The sequence below is a fragment of the Ceratotherium simum genome, chromosome 37 (assembly GCF_057802395.1).
Source record: "Ceratotherium simum simum isolate JZ-2026a chromosome 37, ASM5780239v1, whole genome shotgun sequence".
NCBI lineage: Eukaryota > Metazoa > Chordata > Mammalia > Perissodactyla > Rhinocerotidae > Ceratotherium > Ceratotherium simum.
Genome location: NC_141936.1, coordinates 15390587 through 15412437, shown reverse-complemented (window position 1 = coordinate 15412437; position 21851 = coordinate 15390587). Strand labels below are relative to the sequence as shown.

General features: G+C 38.7%; 1 protein-coding gene across 4 annotated transcripts in view; it reads right to left on the bottom strand.

The window, feature by feature from the left end:
• The window catches only part of DOCK10 (dedicator of cytokinesis 10), a 262654-nt gene that overhangs the window by 8244 nt on the left and 232559 nt on the right, over window positions 1-21851 (bottom strand). For all 4 annotated transcript variants that reach the window (XM_087424755.1, XM_087424753.1, XM_087424754.1 and 1 more), the window contains exons 41-52: window positions 21158-21270; window positions 19404-19541; window positions 18278-18460; window positions 17415-17525; window positions 16439-16654; window positions 14714-14771; window positions 14287-14385; window positions 11557-11663; window positions 9689-9811; window positions 9438-9551; window positions 2059-2205; window positions 752-962 (exon numbers count right to left, since the gene is read on the bottom strand). In XM_087424755.1, coding sequence (XP_087280881.1) covers window positions 752-962; window positions 2059-2205; window positions 9438-9551; window positions 9689-9811; window positions 11557-11663; window positions 14287-14385; window positions 14714-14771; window positions 16439-16654; window positions 17415-17525; window positions 18278-18460; window positions 19404-19541; window positions 21158-21270 — 1620 coding nt within the window. The remainder of the gene's footprint in view (window positions 1-751; window positions 963-2058; window positions 2206-9437; window positions 9552-9688; window positions 9812-11556; window positions 11664-14286; window positions 14386-14713; window positions 14772-16438; window positions 16655-17414; window positions 17526-18277; window positions 18461-19403; window positions 19542-21157; window positions 21271-21851) is intronic.

The window sequence follows — 21851 nt, the reverse complement described above, 5'->3', positions numbered from 1 at the left end:
ATCCAGGACAGCTGATCTTTCAAGACAGCTTAGGTACCACTCATCCGGAATGCCTTTGCTCATCCTTCCCCTCAGTCTGCCTTAGGAGCCCCTCCCGTGTGTTTTCGTTTCATCTCTCATACTGTGCTCAAATAAAATTCTGGCTTTACTTGGCTCATTCTCCTACCAGACTGCGGGGACCTTCAGGGCAAGAATTTTATTTTATTTATTTGAGTTGCCAGAACAGCTCCCAACACCTATAGGCACTCATTAAATGTTTGTTGAATAGAGGAAAGGAAGACTAGCTCCCAGAACACATCTAGATAGTGCCGGAATGGATGTTGGAGATCATCCTCTGCATTCATTGTACGGATGAGGAACCTGAATTCCAGGTGGTTTAGAATCTTTCCCCAAAGCACACGATTCTGAGAGCTGCTAACCCTGAAGTAACTGAGGGTAGATCCAGGGAGAGAGGAGAGGTAAGTTCAGAGTGCCTTTCCCAAGACACTGACACCGTGACCTTTATGACTGTAAGATCTAAAGGGAGGAGGTGCATGAAGTAGCTCTCCTGACAATTTCTCTTCTGGTTGACTCCTCAGCAGAGAATAAAGAAGGGGAAGTCTCCTCTTCCTGGCAAACCTTTCCAAGTTAGCACATTTTGGGTACTTGTCTGCAAGACTGACATGTCTCCATAGCCACCAGTTCAGCCTCATAAAGGGCCGTGCGCTGGAACAAGCGCTCACGCGCGGCTGCGCAGCAGGCCTGCACCTACTTGTCAAGACCGTTCGCCGTTTGCACTGCTCCTGCACACCGCCATGCTTCTTGCCCGACAGCGTAAAGGGCGTCTCAAAGACAAAGCGGTGGATATTGTGGTGCATTTCGAAATCCGTCTTCCGGTCCTCTATTTCCTTTTCCTCGAAGAAGGGCGTGACATAGGTCACCTGGATGTAGGCATATTTGGGGTCCAAATCCTTGGGGTTTACCTGTGTTAACACATTATGGTGAAAGAAAGAGTGGTGAGCCATAGGGCATCCTGAGGGGGCTGTCTCTCTCCCCTTGGAGAGAAATGGGCAAGCATATCATTTCAGAGCTGGGTGGGACCACAGAAAGGGTACCTGGCTGGACTGTGGCCAAGTAGCCAGATGGTGGTAGAGGTAGGATGGTAGCCAGCTCACCAAGTAGCTAAGGCTCTTCGAAACGTTAAGTACCCGGCTGTGGCACATTATTTAATCCTTATTTTCTTTCCCTTTTGTAATGAATGTTCTTATCTTTGTCTAGAATACAAGCTACTTGAGAGTGGAAATATATCTCTTTGTTCCTCTACAATTCAGCCATGTAGACCGGGGCCATCGCCTCTGCACTTGTAATGTGGCGGGAGGTTCCTTGTCGGATTAACTGATTAACCTATCACATAAACGCAAATATTTTTATTTTCGATTTCTCTAATTTATTCCTTTATCTATCTCTGGAAGGAAAAGACTGTGTGTGCCCCAGCTCCTAGTTCTGGGCCTGACATGCAGTAGGTGCTCAATAGATGCTGGCTAAATGAATGAAAGTGTATTAGAAGAGTCTGAGTAATCTCATCAGAGGATGTGAGCATTTGCTTTCTGGAGCCAAGGAGGAGGTTAATTGGATGTTCACAGGTTAACACAATGTAATCGACAAGTCTGCTACTATCACAGAGGATAGATTTCAAAATTGGTATGACTCAGGAAGACCTCCATGACCAGACAAATACTTTTTTGATGTTTGCTCCAAGTCTACTATTGGGCCCAATGACTTTAACTCTTTGGTTGTTATTCAAATGCAAATAACCTCTGGGAGAAGTAGAGAATTTTGTAAGCTGTCTCTAAGATTATCTAAAAGTTTCTCAAATAAACACATATAATGTTTTTGACCAAAAAAAAAAAAAAAAAATTACCAGTCAACCAACCAATAAACAAACAGGCAGAACATCCAAAATACTTTAGGTAGTTGACTTTGCATGTCAGGCAGAAAATGAAAACTTTAATAAATGTAGTTAAAAAATTAAAAAAAAGTCAATTCTTTGCAGTTGCATGAGTATTGGTTTTTCTCTACCTTGTTGGAATCCTGGATTATCTTCACATTGTCTGCTCCAAATTTATCTGCGTAGAGCTTGAGCAGTCTTTGGGAAATCTCAGAGAGACCAGTCAGCTTAGGCTCTTTATAAATATACTCTTTACCTTCTTCTTCTTCAAAAAAACCCTGTGGAAGACACATAATGAACCACCAATTTTATTAGAGAATTCCTATTGCAAATCACAAGCACAACAAAAGCTATTTATTTAAGCAATATATCCAGTCTTTTGGTTGCCTTCCAAGCCATTGATTAGCACCCTATACAATAAAAATCAAAGACGTAGTGAGGAAAACAAAATATCATGTTAGAATCAGTCATTAATGTAAATATTCCCTAGCCAGGCCAAAGAACCTCATGATCATGAAATAGCTCGTACGTCTTTTCACTATTTGTAGAAATGAATGGTAATACCTGCTTGCACATATTTTGGGAGGAGAATGCCCTCATGTGGCAGCCTGGAGTAGAACATGGAGTCTGGAGTAATTTCTGGCATTTTTCAAAGAGTAGTGATCATTTTTAATGTCTTCAATTATAAGTCTTTGAAATTAGCGTAGGAAACACTGTACACCATGGCAAGGTATCTAAATGAGTTGATTTGCAAGCCACATCATCTTAGATGAAAAGTCATAACACTTTGCCTCATAACTATAACACAAATTACATGTGGTATGTTCCCAAGTACTGCTATTTCTAAAAACACTTTATGTTAATATGTCTTCAGGGGGCTGATGCAAGTTTGCTATATGCAATCTCATCGTTCAATTTACTTTACTAATAGATCTTTTACATTCTTGCAAAGCTAGATCTTATAGGATTGAAAATAGTAACCATGCCATCATTTTTATGCCATAGGAGCAAGTAGGTTTTAGCCTCTATTAATTTATTTGTCTGGTTTGAAACAGGGGAAAGGGAAGATTCCATTGTCTGAGGATAACTAAGTGAGGCAATCTTTGTAATTCCTTCTCTTTGAAGAGACACAGTATTTTTCCCGTGGAATACATGTAGCCTCAGAATACTTGATTCAATCTGGAGTTAGGAATGCACGTGCCTCTGGTTTCTTCTAACTACAGAATTTACCTCAAGGAAATGGCTTTTGAGGGCTGGCTGAAGATACTGGAGGTCACAAAAAATCTTAGTTATACTTCTTGTTTATCGTTTTCGACTATTTAAAAAATATTCATTATATGTAAAAAACATGGATAAAATGTTCCATTGCTGTATTTTTCACAGCTAATATGAGGCGATCTAAGAATAATGATTAAAACTCACATCTGTATGGTCCTTTATACTTGTAAAGCACTTTCACCCATGTAAACTTGACCATCATGAACAGCATACTTTGTATCACAAGTGAGCTGTGACAGTACATTTGTGGAAGCCAGGGCAAATTCGCCAGCACGGCTCTTGTCAAGCAGGTAATTGCCTGTTTCCTTGAGCATCTCCCTAATTGACTTTGGGCTTTTTAAAAGCAGGAAAGTGTCTTGTTCAACACTGCATGTTCAGTATTTAGCAGTGTCTGGTCTTTAGGGGGACATCTGTCTACATTTGTTGAATGAATAAATAAATGAAATTGTTCTTAATGGACATACCTCTTAAAAAGGTATATTTGCACCAGGTATAACTGGAAAAGATTTCATTGTTTTTAGTAAAGATGTTTTTATTGAACAATTTCTTTGAGAAATGTTCAGGACCAAACAGCTGATTATGAGCACCTTGACCCTAAACTGCTACAAGAAAAAAAAAAGTGACGTATGACGTTGAAAGCATGAAGAGCAGCTCCCAATTGTTCCTCTAGACTTTGTAGGGGTAGTAAGGTCTGGCTCCATTCCCAGAGGACTTCCGGCCTGCTATGTTTTTTCTGTTGCTGTCTTTGTGGAGTTTTGTCTGATTCAAGGTCAGAAGTGAGTGGGTAAAATTGACAGACTGACACATCAGAGAAATAAGACTTCTGAGGCCATCCACCAGAATCCCCACAGGGCAACAGCTAAAGCAACATTTGCAACTTCCATTTCAATGAGAAAAATCTCCCCAAGTTCCAGGAAAAGATTCTCTCACCAAGGTGAGATTTTCACTGTGAATTTTTTCCCCTAACAAATTTCTGAGTTGCTGGAAAGGAGCGGTGGGAAGCAGGATTTTACTGTCATGACTGTGACCTTTGTGGCCCTGGTCATGACCTGTGACTTTCTTTCATCCCTACTCTTTGGTCTCGAGGATGGGAAACAGTACAGACTCAGAAATCTATTGAGAGGCCCCAGGTACACAATAGGCCCTTGGTGAGTGTTAGCTACGATGAGGATGATGACAATAATAAAGAAAAAATTCTGTGTCAATAAAGCAACTTGAGTTCTGGCTAATATGCAGGGAAACAGCTTAACTGAGTTTTGAGCGCTTAAAAATAGATATCTTCAGCTTCTCTTGCGTGAGAACTACACTTTCTTATTATAAAAGGCCTGTTGATGCTCATTTCGATCTTTTGGTAAGTGACTGATCAGAAAGAAACTGTGATTGGAATTTATTTAGTATTTATTTACAGAGCATGGAGATAGAAACCTATTGAGATTCTTTTATAAAATGAATAGAAAGGAGCTGGAGGAACAGAATCAAGTATTTAATCTGCTGCCTGCCAGGGATGGTGTAAGAGCTTTTGAAGCCAGAAAAATGGCAGCTCTGAAAAGGTTTGGAAGGCGTGCTTACCTTTCACCCCGGGAAGACATCAAAGCAAAGCCCACTGAGCCACAGGACTTAACTATCTTAAGGAGGGTTTCAATTTCAGCTCTGTCTATGAAATAAATGGTTTATAAATAGGGGCACACGGTGATGAAAACCCAGTGCAATTTCTCTTTTGCTTTAGCCCCAAGGTGATGAGTAGACTGCCTTTCAAGGCAACGGGCAATGTGACCTCTGCATTTCCCTTGCTGGTCTAATTTTTTTAAAAAAGTTATTCTACAATGCAATAAACGCTCTGATCTGTTGTGTTTAGGGAACAGCACATAACCTAGTTAAACAAGGACTTTGAGGCAGTAGAGTTAACACACATGGATTATGAAACTCTAAGGCAACAGATTAGGATAAAAATGTACTTCTTTATGGTCATTTATTCTGACAACTAAAATCATTGACTCTTTCTTAGATGTTTTTGCAGGTACTTCAGAATCTTGCAGTACCCCTGGATCATTATTGTGATGTCAAATATAAATGCTTCTGCTCTTATATTCGACTGATTCAAAGTTCACAAACAAACGGATGCATTCAGAGAGGAATCTAGTGTATAACAGATGAGTCAGAAAATATTAAAAATAGGCTAAATGCTAAAAGAAGAAAAGCTCCAAGAACGCACAGAAATGGTTCCATAAAAATATGAACTCAAATATATACAGACTATATGAGTGACTTTCATACAGGTGGGGAGCCGGAAGGGTGTATCACATCCCAAAATGGAGATGGTGGTTTTTCAAACTATACATTCACCTCCCCTCCTCCTCCAAATCCCTTTTCTATCAAGACTCTGAGGTGCAGCTATACCCATGTAGGCGTGACTGAGAATCACGGAATCTACATCCCTTGGTGAATAGAATAAAATTCCCCCAGGTCTTTCACTTAATTCATTCCAGGGGCATCTGATCTTTTAAGTTACGCAATAGGCATTCACTCGCTTGCTTTCTTGTTAAATACCAGTGTCGAAGGATTTCATTGATTACAGTTGATGTTTGATCACTACTCTGTTTCATCACTGTGGAAATGAATACTTCAGGGACATTTTGGGGGATGCTTTAGATAGGCTGCTCTGCGTAAAATTTCCATAGTCAATGACGCCAGGTGTTGCATTAGAAAATTCATGCTATGCCAAGACTTGCATTTTTAGTTTCTGCCCTGAAAGAACAGTTTGCAACTTGTTTTCCAGTGTCTGGCTCGTTGCAGACATAATATTAACTACTCTAGCCAATACTGTGAAACGAAAGCACTAGACCACGTGGGACGCTAAAAGATTTACCCAAAGGCTCTTACAGAGGCAAAGAGCCTATTGCATATTATAGTTCCATAATCTTTGTAACATGATTGCAAGACACGTCAATTTGGATATTAAAAGGTGAATTTTACAGAGACATAAAGTATCATAATGAAAAAGAAACTATTTCTGACCATGGGGATTATGCTAATCAAGTAGTCAAGACTTTATCTTAGATCTTTGGAACATTCATTCTGCACACGTTCGGAGGAGAATGTTCGAATCTATTTGGTATTTCTTTATCAGGTGTAAAGTGAAGTGTACTGTCTGCTTCTGCTGAATACAATAGTTCACACTCTCCGTTTGGTGTCTTGAGACAGGTATTTGAATACCATTTGAACAATGATGACTGAGGCTTTAAGTTGCTGCTTATCAGGACGACCTCCATTAGTTCTCCTTGTTCAAAGGCAGCTGGGGTTTGAGCTTATAAAGTACCATGCTTAGGCAGGTACTCGGGTCTGCAGATTTAACAAAACACTCTGCCTTTTAAGCTAATAAAAGACAATTGAGAATAGTGGCAGCATTAAAAACAAAAAGTCAGGTGCACGATCAGCACACTATATTGAGGAATCTGCAAAAAGAACAAAGTTAGGTCATTTGAAACTAGCTCTCCCCACTCCTTCCCCATTGCCCCCTCAGTCTATTTAGTAGAGGGGTTTTCAAGTATTCTTTTAGTAGGTGAGTTAAGGACCCATGACCCCAAATGTATAAATGAAGGTAGAAAATACTGATATAGTATGGATGTGGGATGGGATTTAAAGAATTACAAAAAAGTATGTACTGGTCAGACAAGCAGAGCTGAATGTAGACAATGTGTGGATATTGAAAGAATTTGTCTTTCCAGCTTAATCAACAAGAATTACGTTGAACCACACGAAGTTGCCATTTTTTGTAAGTAAAAAAAAATGGTTGAATATGGGCCATTTCATATGGTTCAAAATAACACAAAGAAAATTCTGTGTCACAGAGCTATAGGTACTGGCAAGTTATTACTGCCTTGGCTTGTCTTTCGAATTTTTTACATTGCTTCTTTCTGCATCTCAGGAGACTTAACCTAACCTACTGGGTAAAGATTTAGTTCACTATTCATCTTTTGCATTGAGAATTAATACCATCTCCTCTGAGAATGCTCAGAGCTCACCACCAGAGAAAGCCCTGTTTTTCCACAATATTCATTTGGAAAAGGGCCCTGGGAAGGTGCTCATCAATGGCCACCACTCCAACTTTTGAAATTCTGACCACCATACTCTTCTCAATCAGCTGCAACTGATAGTGGCCTGAAATGAACAGGCAATCTCCAATACTGAGTCTACTATACATATATTTCAAATACGTGGTGCCCATATTTATCTCTGTGTGGATGTGTGTGTGTGTGTGTTTGTATGCAGGTTTTCAAATTACACCTACTTCTGTGCAGAAAGACAATATATATGAAAAATAAAGGATACATTTTTGTAATTCAGATAACTGGAATAAACACAATTTAGTTCAAGAAATGCAGGATGACTCCAAAATGAATGGAAGCAGGATTATCTTTGTACCAAATGTTGATTTGCACAAAATCGTTAAGGTTCAGTAAAACCATTGGGAGGGAAGTGTGAGGATTATTAGAGCATGCAAATGGAGAGAGAGAACTTACCACAGCCTGGAACAACCAAGACCAAAAGAAGAAAAGAGTGAACATCTGCATTAAAATCTAGTTGGAAAGCAGCATGATTCGTTTCCACCTACTTAGTAGTCAGTATCTTAGATATTGGTTGGAGAAACCATCAGCTAGGCAATCTGGTTTTCATGACCAGAGTGTTAATGGCAGTTCATTACTTTTTGCTAGAAAGATCACCTGAAGGGCTGTAGATTCAAATCTAGCTTAGCCAAGTGCACGTTTCATGTGCCTCGCTGTGCTGCTCAGGTAGCCTGTGGCCATTCCCTGGAAACTCTGTCCTTCCCCTACAATCTCTCAAATCCCACATTCCCTTCCTCATAGAATTTTCTGCCATTTTTTTGGGCTAATGTTTCACTAAGGTCAAAAATTGTTTATTTTCCATTTATTGTTGACTTTCAAGATATCATTTCCTCTTCTCTCTCCTCTTCTCCTGCAGATTCCCACATTTCTCTCTCCCTCCAATACACTATCACTTCAGATAGTTCAGATTCTTTTCTGGGGATCTCCAAATGTCTCAAGTTAGCTTCTTTCCGTAGACTGTCTCCCCACATTTCTGTTCTTCACACCACCAGCTTTCTCCATCTCCACAACCCTGATGCTGCCGTGCAGTGGGGAAAATCTGGGTTAGATTAATTTGTTTATGGTAAGTAGCTATTCGTGACACTTTCCTTTCCAGATAGAGAGTAGCTATCTTTATTAACTCAGAAGTTAGTTTTAAGATGCATTTGGTGATTAGAGGAAAATTTAGGTTTTTGGAAAAACTTCAGTGGGAAACCAACTAGAATGACCACGCCGGATTTTACTCCTTCAGCTTCAGCCTTAAAAGATTCCAAGGAGAACAAGATGTTATGTGCAACAGTGCCTTTCATGAGGGCCTTAAGAAAAGGAAATGAGAGGGCTGAGAGTCAGTCCAACTGTGAAAATAAAAGAATGGAATGTTTATCCACAAGAGTAATAGTCTGAAATACAGCTGCTGAAATGTACGAGTGTTATAAGCCTTCCTGAAAAGAAACAGGATGGTGCCTGGGCTTATCTTACTTAAGGCACTGTTCAGAGACATTCAGAATGAATATATAATATGTTCGCTTTATTATTAGGCCAATTCTATAGCTAGCTAACATTTTTAATCTTGTTCATTGCTTATGCGGAAAGCTGAGAAAGATAACTTGAAACTTATATTGACTTGCAATATGGGAAACAAAATAACCATATAGTGTTCTGCCTAGAAGCAGTCATATGAGAAAAGAAAATACATGATTGTAAAGTCAAAGGTTCATGGTTTTGATATGGTGGAGTCCCTGGGAATTCTTTATTTCCTAAAATGCTATGAATTTCATTTCTTAAAACGTGTTCAATTTAATTTCACTTTAACATATGACGCAAACCTATAATCAGATATTTTGAAGTTAGCTGGGAAGAAGAGGATGCTGAAAAGTAAGTGCCCTCTTTCTCTAAAAAGTTAGAAATCACTGGTTTAACTCAATCTGTATTAAGATCCTCGGAGTTCTCTGCCCATTTGTTTCTCAATTTAGTACAAACATATAGACTCTGGTATCCAGAGAAACACTCAAATACACTCAGACACACCCACACCCACACTCACTTAGTCCTTTGACACATGTAGTTAGATGTCTCATAAAGAATGAAAGATAAAATTCAACTGTTCAACAGAATTCTAGTGAACTTACCTGCCCATAAAATGCCACACGATAGTAGCGACCAAACAGCCTCTTCTCTGAGTTCACCACCTCTGCGACTTTCAGATACGACCGATGAATGTCGTAGTAGAGATCTGATAATTTCTGAAACCATAAATTGAAGGGTTTCATGAAGATGATGCTGACATAAAAAATAGGGAGCTTTGACTTTTGAAAATAGTAAATAATCGACCAATTTAAAGTAGGATATTTTAACTAACTTCTAGGTTTAGACAACATACTTTGAAGTCTCTCTGCTTCTCAAAGACAGCAATGATGGGTTTGTTGACATTCGCGATGAGTTCGTATCTCTCAGACTTCCAAAGAAACTCCACGCACATGTACAGCTGCTCCACCAGGATATTCTGCAAATCCCCAAACCAAAGCAAGATTTTACATGATTAACGTTGCAGCTCATCACTGAAACTTAATTTCAAAATGGTCGCATTGTCTTTTTCATAGCGGGATTTCTGTGTGCTCTATCTTTGTTATTGGCATTTACATCCACCCAGAGAGGGACTGTGGCGTCATCTTGGATTCTTCCCTTTTGCTCACTACCATCATTAGTCCCTCAAACTTGCTGATTTAAATCTATGAAATGTCTTAAGATCTGTCCAGCTCTTTCCATTCCCACTGTCACCAACTTAGGCCAAACCCCTCCAGTAGTCTTCTAGTTAATCTGTTTTCCCACTCCAACTGGTCCTATGTGTTGCTCTCCAGCAATCTTTCTTTCTAAAATGTACATCTGATCATGAGATGCCCTAACTTTTGAGGGAACTCCAGTGTCTGTGAACTGCTGTCCAAACCCTCTAGCATGGCATTCAAGGAGCTCCACAATCAGGCACCACCTCCCTTTCTGTGCCCTCTCTTTCAGCATCCTGCCAATGACTTTGCATTTTGGCCATACCATACTGTACCACTCCATTCTTAGAAGACTTTCTCATCTCCACACTTTTGTCTATGTTGTTGCTGCACCTTTAAGAACCTTATTCTCTCATTTGACACCTTCAAGTCTTATCAAATGTCAAGACCCAGTGCAAAAGTCTAGAGAGCTTTTATTGATGCCTCATCCATCTCCATTCCAACCACTTTCACGTAAAAAATTGCTCCCCTTTTAATTGCAGCCATATATGATGCCTACATTTATAGTTACTGGATCTTAGACTAGCTACTCCCCACTCTGAAGGAACTTTGTCTTTCTCAAGATTCTAAACTTTTTGAGAGAGCCAGAATTATGCCTTATTTATCTTTGTCTCCCATCCTTAACTCAATGCCTCACATATACTAGTGGTTTAATAAACCTTCAACTGAATCAAATTATATACTCTCTAAAGCAAGTGGACCATATTGGTGGAATGTTTTCAACAATGTCTTTTAAGAAAACATTCTTAAACATGATTTGACATAGTTAATATAAATATGTACTTGCCTTTACTGTTTATTTGTGGTGTACACTAAATTTATGTAGAATCATAAAGTTTCATTAAAATCCACCCCAATATTTGCTTTCTGTATTCTTTTTTTCAGTCGATGTAATATTATGATTTTTAAAAATTAGCTTATGAAATATTTTATTTAGTTGATGAGGGGAGCTCTATTTTCTTCACCAGAATTGTTGCTAAGTAATTCCCAGTATAAAGCTTCTTCCTTTTATTAATGAAAAATAACCATGGTTTGCATACCAGAAGGTTTTTTGCAGAAGCTAGTGGGCCTTTCTGTTCAAGTGTATTTGTAAATATACTTTCTAATGCACTAAAAAAAAAAAAAAAAGGCTGTGACCAGCTCACAAAATTTTCAGCATCCCTTACCACATTTACCAAAGGACTGGAGATTTTATATCTTATAGAAGAGCTGATCATATATATTTGGGTCCACCTTAGAGAAATAAAGTTTAGTTTAAATTTTCATTGAAAATTATGCTCTATCAATGAATCCTGATATCTATTAATCTTAGCTTAATTTTAGCCTGCATTTCATTTTGCCTAAGTCATATTATAGAGTAACTTTATTTGATTTCTGAATAAGATTTTCTACCCCCTATTTAGCTTAACAATATAATTCAACGCATCTTTTTACTCAGTCACTGTACACTAGATCATTTTGGTCTAACCTCATTGTATGGTGTGTCTTGCATTCCTGAATCTTCTTTCATTGCTCCTTCTTCTTTAATATTTGGTGTAATGCTCAGAAAAGCCGGCCAGCCCATAGAGAACATGCCTTGAGAGGACCAAGCAAAATGCAATATTATTATTTGAGCCAAATCTCGCTTGGATTAGATAATGCCTTTCTTCATGACGTTACAAGTGGTAGTATTATAAAGCTCACATGAGATGATTAGATTATGACTGTTGATAAATACTCTCTGCCAGGAAACCAATGTTCTCCTTTTAAATTTCTGTCTCATTTTCAGGTGACCCACTTTCTATAAGGAGTTAGCATGGGATTATGGACAGAGCACAGGATTTGTGGATAGACATAGCTCCAATGTTCTGGTTTAATTAACCTCGTTGAGCCTGTTTCCCTCATTCGTTAAACTAGAGACATTACTCTCTATCTCAAAGGATGTTGAAAGGATTCAAAACGTTAATATTTGAGAAAACACCTGGTATTATCAGTACATTATAAAGACAATACTCAATGTTGACTAACTTTCACTCTTTTGCATTATCTAGAAAACTTCTCAAATTTTCTAAGCACCTGGGCCACCAAGATAGAAAAAAGTCTGGCTCTGCAGATACATATGAAAACAGTTGATAATGGGAGTGTCCCCAGAGGAGGGATGGGATCTGAATGGTGGGGGCTATGAGTGGTTAGGAGCACAGCCTGGAGTGACAGACCAGCCATTGAACTTTGGCCCCATCACAAGCTACCCACAAGCTCTGGGGCAGGTTGTTTGACTTCTCTTGGTTTTCTCACCTGGAACAGGAGGTGATACTAGCACGTAACTCGTGGACTCTTTATTGGCAACTAGTTGAGATATTGCCAGTAAAGAGCTTGGGGCAGTGCCTCCCCCGAAGCAAGAGCTTTTGAAGTTATAGCTAATACTCCTGTTGATGTTTCCATTATTAATAATCAGATCTTTGGCTATGTGACTAAATTATCACCCCCAAACATGCTAGAAATTATAATAATTATTGCAATCTGATCCTTGCATTAAAAAATTCTACTTTCCTACTTTGTTATAGTAATATTCCTTCTGTAATTAAACATATATTAAAATATAAGAGAATTGATTGTAGCAGAAAAAGTCATGACATACTTCTTGCTGTATGATGATCATTATTACAGCTGTATTTTCTGGAGACACCTATATTCGCCTATCTTCTTATCATGCACACATTGTAGTGAAGGGATAGTGTATTTCTCCAACTTAGAAACATCGTAACATAAAAGTATATTGAGGACTTCAAATATATGCCAATGAGCTTCAGATATATGCCAATAGACGCGAATATATACAGCATCATAAATGATCACCCTCCTTAATTTAAAGTTTACCAGACAACTATATCCTTTTCTCAATGGCTATGTTATATTTCAACATTACTTTAGGTCTAAAAGCGGATATTTAAAAATTTTTGAATATTAAAAGTTCACACAACTTTTTGGGATATAAGTTTCCACAACCCCTCAAACTGACACCTAGTTTTATCAGGTTTCTTCAATTTCGTTTTTTGGTTAGAATTTGATATAGTCTTTATGGAACTGTATGGTATTTAATTATGACAAAAAGTAGATGGAGAGGAAGAGCATGTTAACCACAACAATGATGATTTTGATGACTTGCATAAAAAAATAAAGCTACATAGAAAGTGTGGAACTGAGCAAGAAGATTCCTGAATTTTAGCATGGACATGCGCCATGACGCCAGGTCTGGTATCTTTTCCAAGGTCCCAAACGAGTGACCTCACTGTCTTACAGTTCACTTTGATCATTTGGTTCAAATGGCCTATTTGGAAAACCCACTGAGATTCTTTAGAAAGTATATACACACTTAAAAGAATAAAGCAACAATTATGTTTCCAAAATGTAACTGAAGTCCGTTTACCTTTTGTTTACATATTTTGATCTTAATATCTAAAGATTTGTTTCTGTTGTTCTACACTGAGTTTTCCACTGCATTTTGAAAGTTAAGATAGTGTTATCAAATAGATTGCAGTTCAGAAACTTTGAGTTTGAACAAACTTTTGCAGGAGAATATAGATTAAATGTGTTAACTATATTGCCACATTTTTTACGAAGAGTAATCCTCTAGTTATTGTTACAAAATCTTTTTTATCAGACATTAAAGATGGAGTATTTTTAATTAAAGGAAATATATCCTGTAAATTATTATATGTAGTAAATTGTCAGAATCAGTTTATGCTTTTAAAAAAGGAAATGAAACATGCTGATTATATAAGTAAAGTCCTGTATGCATACTATATTTATATATCTCCATTTTTGCATCTCTTATTTTGAATACATAGTTTTATTCCATTTCAAAATTAAAATGGATTTCTCTTGCAATTGTAAACAATTCATCAGCTTCAGGATAAAATCCCAAAGGCAGACTAGCATGCAAGTTCGCAGCAAAATATGGCCACAACTCATAATAATATGGGATAAGAGGCAGCCCTATGGTCTAAGAACTTTTCAGTAATCTAAACTTCACAAATTTTGGATGGATGGGATTTCTGAATGGTAGGAACTTCAGGTTTTCACAGAGTAAGTTACATAGTAAGAGTTTTTGCTTCTACGAATACATTGAAGAAAGCTTTATTAAAGTAAAATTTAGGCAGCAACTTGATTTCCTCTGCACTGTCATGTGGGAGTAAAGGAGCTCCGTTAGACCACTCACTTCCTCCACTGGGAGTTGTTAGTAATGGGTTGTTATCACAGGGTTGGATGTCCTCCGGGAGCAGGGATGGTGTGCAAATCTTTTCCATTTTCCAGTAACCTATGGTAGTGCAAGATGAGGTTAGGACATTGCTACATGTCTGTGTTAATACAAGCTTACGAAACTACAAACGTTAACCAATGAAGCATTCTCATTTGAACCGAGAAGCTGACCACCCAGTTAGCCTTGTTGTACATAAACATGATAAGGTCATGAAAGAGAGAGTTAAAATTTAAAAGTACAGCATAATTGGAAATATCTCTGAAAATTAATGTTGCTTAATAAAACATAACTGAGATTAATAAAATCTAAAATTAATACATGAATTATAAGTTAGGTTTCAACATGCTGATTTCTGGACTTTTTTCCCCTCACACTATCATCTTACCCTTTCTTTTCAGGTATTCTGCGATGAGGGCAGCTATATGGATGTAACACATAGCAGCCTGTAATAAAAAAGAAAACAGTTTCAGAGGAAGGCACACTGTAGATGTTACTATTTATCTAATTAGGACAGTCTTCCCAGGTGAGTTAGTATTCCACGTCAGAATATGTGGAGGAATCCTTTTAAGAAAGAACTAAAAATAAGAATCAATTAGATTTCCAAAAAGTTCACAATCGAATAAAATGCACATTTGGGAATTTTTTTGGTTTGTTTTTCTTGATGTAGTTTTCAGGTGGGTGAAGGAGCTGGCCCAAAGAATTTTCCCATAGAATTATCTTCCTTTGTTAATATCTAAGTCCACATCTTTTTAAATCCACAGTTCTCTCTCTCTCTCTCCTTTTTTTTTGTGAGGGAGATTGTCCCTGAGCTAACATCTATGCCAATCTTTCTCTATTTCGTGGATGGGACACTGCCAGAGCATGGCTTGATGAGCCGTGTGTAGGTCCGTGTCTGGGATCTGAACTTGTGAATCCCAGGCCGCTGAAGCGGAGCATGCAAACTTAACCACTACACCACCTGGCCAGCCCCCACAGTTCTCTTTTCTTGTTAAAACTACCAACTATAGCATCTGGATTTAAATTGGAAGTAAAAGTAAGCTTCCTTCTTACTTTTTCTACCTTCAGTAACGGCCCCTCTTTAAATTTCTATTGCCTTTAAAATGGTCTCCTTACAAGGTGCCGCTTGATTAAATAGTGTGAACTGTTGTAACGTGTGCTCCCTCCAAACCAGATTATATGGACGATATTTTATTTTTCTCTAATATCTCCTACAAAGCCTTGAACATCGCTGAACACAGACTAGAACTGAACCTGTTGAATATTCCAAATCACTTCAGCTCTTTCCTTTTGAAGTTTTGTGCAGGAATTTCACCCTTTTCAGGGCAGTCCAAGGAACCCTGGGGTTTCTTATTCTTGTCTTAGACAAACTGCTTTCAAACAAGGCCTCTAGTCAACTTTATTTCCATTCCTGAGTCTCTGATCAACCACATGCATTCAGAAGAGCTTCAGGTTTTAGAATTACCCTAGATAAATTAATCTGTTCCCCAAAGGGGTATATTTTTGAGAATAAGGCAGAACTTCCCCATTTAGTGTACAGAAGCCACTTGGGTCCTGTGAATTACTGCATAAAAATCCACCAGTGTTTAAAGAGACATAAAAAAGTGAGTTATTGATTTGTAACCTGCACACAGTGGATTCTCCCCACGTGGCTCTCAGGAGTGTGAATTTTTCCATTGCCAGTTCAGCCTAGCTGCACATGAGGACAGATTAACCCAACCTGAGTTTACTCACTGTGGTGGCAAGCTTCCCCATCCAACTCCAATTGTGGGGAAGATGTTTTAAAAGAGAACATTAGTTTATATAACTCAATTTCCAGACGCCCTTACAACCATCCTCCTTAGCCTCAGCCTTGTAACACTCAGTTCTGCATGGCATACCCCAAAATGACAGTTGCCACCACCAACTCTGGCCTTTAGTGGATGTCATTTACGTGGAGTCAGACATCCTTAAATCCCACATGCAAACTTAATGCACTTAATGTATAATTAGGTCATATCTAGATTAGTGGGAAAATATGGTAACTTTTTAGACTCCAGCTGCCAGTGGTAACCCAAGTGTGCTGAGGAAAAGCACAGTGCCGATGGAGAATGACTCAGCCTTTGCCAATCACCTCGGATAAGTCTCCGTTTCTCGCGTGAATCTTGGCCATGCTTTCCAGCCATGTCCTCCGTAGCTCGGGGGTGCTTGCGTAGGAATTTGCCAGGCTGTACTGGAGATCCACCAGCATCTCAGGGTCCTTCTCGTGCTCCTTCATCTGAGCGGTGGCCATCAAAACAGTCCTTATACGTTTAGTCAGATCTTTTACCTCCGCTGGGAAATTGCTGTTCTTTGGAAAAGAGAGAGCCTGGGTCATTATCTGTTAGAATTCATAAGTTAACTTACTTCGAGTTATGCTATTAATTATGGCTTGGCATCACAGTTTGGTGAATTATACATATTGTTCATAAATGTGTATACTCTTTATATATGTATTCTATGTATTGTGATTGTGGTTATACACATGTGAAGATAAGAATTACAGTAGACTTTATTCTTTTGTCTTCTAGCCCACCTTCTTCTAGTAATAGCATCCTGATTGTCCTTTGAGACACACAAATGAAGTAAACAAAGAGGAAAGTTGAACTGAGAGACAGAGAGAGAGGCAAAAATAGAGGCAGTAGTGGGAGGGGATCTGAAAACATTATTTTGATTCCTAGGTTCAGCCATGCCTGAAGCTAGGCTCTACCCCTGGACTTTTCATTAGAATGACTCAAGGTGAAGTCTTCAGAAGCTTCTAAAAGAAAGATAAAATGAATTTGACCAAGAATGGGATTATGAGATATTCATTGTATTTCTGGATATTTGTGGTTAGTTTTCTTGTCACATACCATTCAACCACACATCTTGGAAATTCCACTTAACAGATTATATGCTGAAGGTGTAAAAGCTGATGATCAATTCAAACAAGCAAACTCAATGTAAGTACTCCAAGTCTCAATAAACAAGACACAGAATTTGTATTTTTTTATGATTTTGATATCTCACAAAAAGAATCCGGTTTGGTTTATTCCCAATTCTTTAAAAAAAACCCACAAAGCATTTCTTACTTTCATTTGTTTGTCTCCATTAGCAAAATTATTGGTAATTGCAAGGGAATGTTGAAACCGAGAGCCTCCAATCCCAGCATCAGCTATTAACTGGCTTACGGCCTTGATGAGCTGGAAGAGAAAAGACAACGAAACCTTAAAAGTAAGTAACTCAGAAGTAATAGTTTTACAGAAATCCATTGGATTGGATGAATGTATCATTAGTTTCTCCCTGTAGGCCCAAGGAATGACATCTTTATGTATTAAATCTTCAGAAGTCCATGTAATCTAGGACTTTTCTTTTCTTTCTTTCTTTTTTTTTTTGGTGAGGAAGATTGGCCCTGAGCTAACATCTGTGCCAATCTTCTTCTACTTCGTATGTGGGATGCCACCACAGCATGTCTTGATGAGCGGTGCATAAATCCGCACCCAGGATCCAAACTCACGAACCCTGGGCCGCTGAACCAGAGCCCATGAACTTAACCACTACACCACCGGGCCAGCCCCATCTAAAGCTTTTCTTATAATCTTAAATACTTAAGGAAGCTTGCAGGAATCTTAAGATGCCTTGAAGAAAGAAATGTATGCGTTCAGAATCTGGTGGGATTTGGCATCCTAGAGATAACCATGGTTTCCTGAGTTGTATATTCTAGATGATTCTATTCCCCGGCAGAGGAAAGGACAAGTAGCAGTGGAGTTACGAGCTTTGCTGATTTCTGTCCAGCTGCCCTCTTCCTACGAATCATAGCTGAGTGTGATGGGCATCCACCAGGATCTGCTGGAGGAGTTGGTAACTGGCAGCCCTGGGGACAGCAGGCTTTTACCAATGCTGATACAGATGAGCGGTTTTACCAAAAACATTAATGAGAATCAGCAGCACTTACTTGTAAGTGGGACCGAACAATTGACTTCTGCTTGTTAAATTCAAAATTCTTCCTCATGAAAAAGTACAGAAGTGCTGATGCTTCTGTCTGAGTTGACCGGGACCTGTGGTTACAGCATTTTAGGACCTCATAGCAGAATGATCCACACAGGTCAGCTGGCCCTTGAAAGAACGCTGAGGGAAACTGTGGAAATGGAAGGGCTGGTGAAGTGAGCAACATTCCTTCTTTTTGCTCTATTCATTCTCCTACCTTAAAATTCCTTGAGACAAAATCCTTCTTCTTTCTTTTTTTTTTTTTTGGTGAGGAAGATTCAGCCCTGAACTCACATCTGTTGCCAATCCTCCTCTTTTTGCTGAGGACGACTGGCCCTGGGCTAACATCCGTGCCCTTCTTCCTCTACTTTATATGTGGGATGCCTGCGATAGCATGGCCTGATAAGCTGTGAATAGGTCCACGCCTGGGATCCGAACCCGCAAACCCCAGGCCGCTAAAGTGGAGTGCACAAACTTAATCACTACGCCACTGCGCCGGCCCTTCTTCTTTCTTTTTTTAACCTAGTCTTTTTCTTCCTTTTGCACATTGAAGAGCACATAATTTTATTTATTGACTTCTGTGTTAGTATTTCTCTTTTTTTTCTAGAAATAATCATTCTCTACATTGTAAGTATCTCTTGCATCAATAACTGATGATAACTCAAAACAACTGAACGAGAGCTTTGAAGTGTTTTCTCTTCACCCAGCGTTGTGAAACCACACGGGTCCTCAACGGTAGTGTCTGTATCTACTTTAATGTGGAACATTTAAGTTGGCATGAATGGACATCACAGTTGATGGTGTGCATTATACCTAACTCTCTGCCACAAACACTGAGCACCCAAACAACTGGGGGCCAGATGCTAATTTTATTCTCTTTTGAAATCCAAGCAGATAGGCTGTCAGGCTGTGAACTTATTTTGAGATCATGAGTCAAATAGTCTAATAAAATTAAATAAATAGTCTAACAAAACCAAAATAAACCATAATAGAAGAAAACAAACCTTCTTCCCTCCATACTGAGAGATGCAAGGATTAATACATGTTTATTAGCATCCTTCATTGAGCTTTCATGGGAACTGGGGGACCCTTACCTTGCATACAAACAATCTCAAGGAGGCAAACACGTGTTTCAGTGCTGTGGCCGACTGGTTGACTTGGAAAAAGAGCATGTAGGTATCAAAGACCCTTTTCATCATTGAATTTTGACATTCAGATTGTTGGAGTTGTCTCTGGAAATAAACAGAAGTTATTTAGGATGAGTGAAAGGACATTGATATTTTTTCAAAAGATATTCATTGTGACCCTACTACGTGGTAGGCACAATTTTGGGTGCTGGAAATCAAGTGTTGAATAAGAAGATCAAGTCTATGTTCCCAAGAAAACTTACACATCAGTGATTGAAAAAATTTACTAAATAAGAAAACAGAGTAGAATGATATGACATAATAGAAAATAATTGCTTTGGGGGTAGGATTACTTTAGGTACAGTGGTCAGTTAAGACCTCTCTAATGGCTGAATTGACGTGTGAGCTGAAAAAGTCTGCCCCGGGTAGATCTGGGAGGATTCTCCAAGGAGGAAGAAACAGCTAGTACCAGGGACTTGAGCTGGAAAGGAGCTTGTGAGTTCAAGGTCGAGAAAAAAGAGCAGAGCATGAGCTGAGCCTGGTGAGTGGGGTGGGATTGGAAGAGAGGTTAAAGATGAGGCCACAGACAGGCAGGGCCTTGTAGGCATTGGTAACGACCATAAGATGTAAGAGATTTGATTGACATTCCTATTGAGCAATAAAGGACTAAAATACAGTTTTGGCTTTTTCTGCCACCATGCTGACATTTCATCTGAAAGCAGGGCTTTCTTGGTGTAATCATTCTGTTTGGTGTAGATGTTATTCAATGGATCCAACTTTTCCTCATTCAACATTTAACATCTGTAAGCTCATTAGGTTGAGCTAATGTTTTTAATAGCTTTATTGAGGTATAATTGACATACGATTTCTATTGCATTTTCCAAAGTTTTACATAAATGGAATCATACAGTGTATACCCTTTTTGTTGGCTTCTTTCACTGAGCATAACGGAGCAGTGTTCTATTGTATGGATACACCACCATTTTTTTTGATCCATTCACCTGTCGATGTATATTTGAGTCGTTTCCAGTGTTTAGTTATTAAAAACAATGCTTCTGTGAATATTTGTATACAAATCTTGGTATGGACAAATGCTTTTACTTCTCCTGGGTAAATATCTAGTATTGGAATGGCTGGTCCCACGGTAGATGCACATATAACTTTTTATACTGCCATACTGTTTGCTAAAGTGTTTGTACCATTTGGCACTCCCACCATCAGTGAATGAGAATTCCAGTTTCTCCATATCCTTGCCAAAACTTGGAACGCTCAGTCTTTAACTTTAGCCATTCTGATAGTACATAGCAGTATCACATCAAGAAAGATACTATACAGATGACAAATAAGCACATGAAAAGATGCCCAATGTTTTTAGTCTGTTGGATCTAGCTGTCATTTGTCTGTTCCTTTGAGATTTAAAAAGTAGAGTCACATTCTCACTCAGCCAAGCTTGCCTGACAGTGAAGCAGGAGAAATTAGGAAGAAAGAGTGTCTAGTATTTGACACTAGTGAAATACGTATGTGTGTGTTTATCAATCGAACATTAGTCAACTTCTGACAAAATCTGAATCTCATCTTTACATGTTTTCCACTCACATTTAGGTTGATTCGCATAAGGTTAATTGATTTCATAAAATATTTTGAAAACATGTTCTTGACTTCATAGGACTTTTCTATCTCCCATTTTATCATGTTGCAGAAGATGTTATAACCACACTCACCTGGTGAATCTGAGTGAAGAGGGAGAGCAAGTCTAGAATAGTCAGGCAAACCTCTGTAGCTATATTGGCCTCTGTGTCCACATGATGCACAATGTCTATTTCATTGGAGTTGCCTATAAAATACAAGGTAGAAAATGCATAAACATCTAAGATGACTCTTTGTACCCTATAAAGGATCCTCTTCTATTACAACATATTCAGTGTTTACTGGTCTTTTGATGAATAATTTATTAGAGTGCTTTTGTTTGTTCAATTTCCTTATTGACTAAATCAAAAACACTAGACGGAGTCTTTAGTGGGTGCTATAGACTGAATGTTTGTGTCCCCCCAAATTCATATATTGAAGCCCTAATCCCCAATGTTATGGTATCTGGAAGTGGAGTCTTTGAGAGGTAATTAGGGCATGAGAGTGGAGTGCTCATGAATGGGGTAAGTGTTCTTAGAAGAGACACCAGAGAGATGATCTTTCTCCATCATGTGAGAATACAGCAAGAAGGTAGCCATCTGCAAACCAGGAAGAAAGCCTTCACCAGACATCAAATCTGCTGGCACCTTGATCTTGGACCTCCCCGCCTCCAGAACTGTGAGAAATGAGTGTTTGTTAAGCCACCCAGTCTGTGGTATCTTCATGTGGCAGCTTGAACTGTGCGTGCCCTTATACATCAGCTGTAGGGTCTCCAAAGGACCAGAGTGG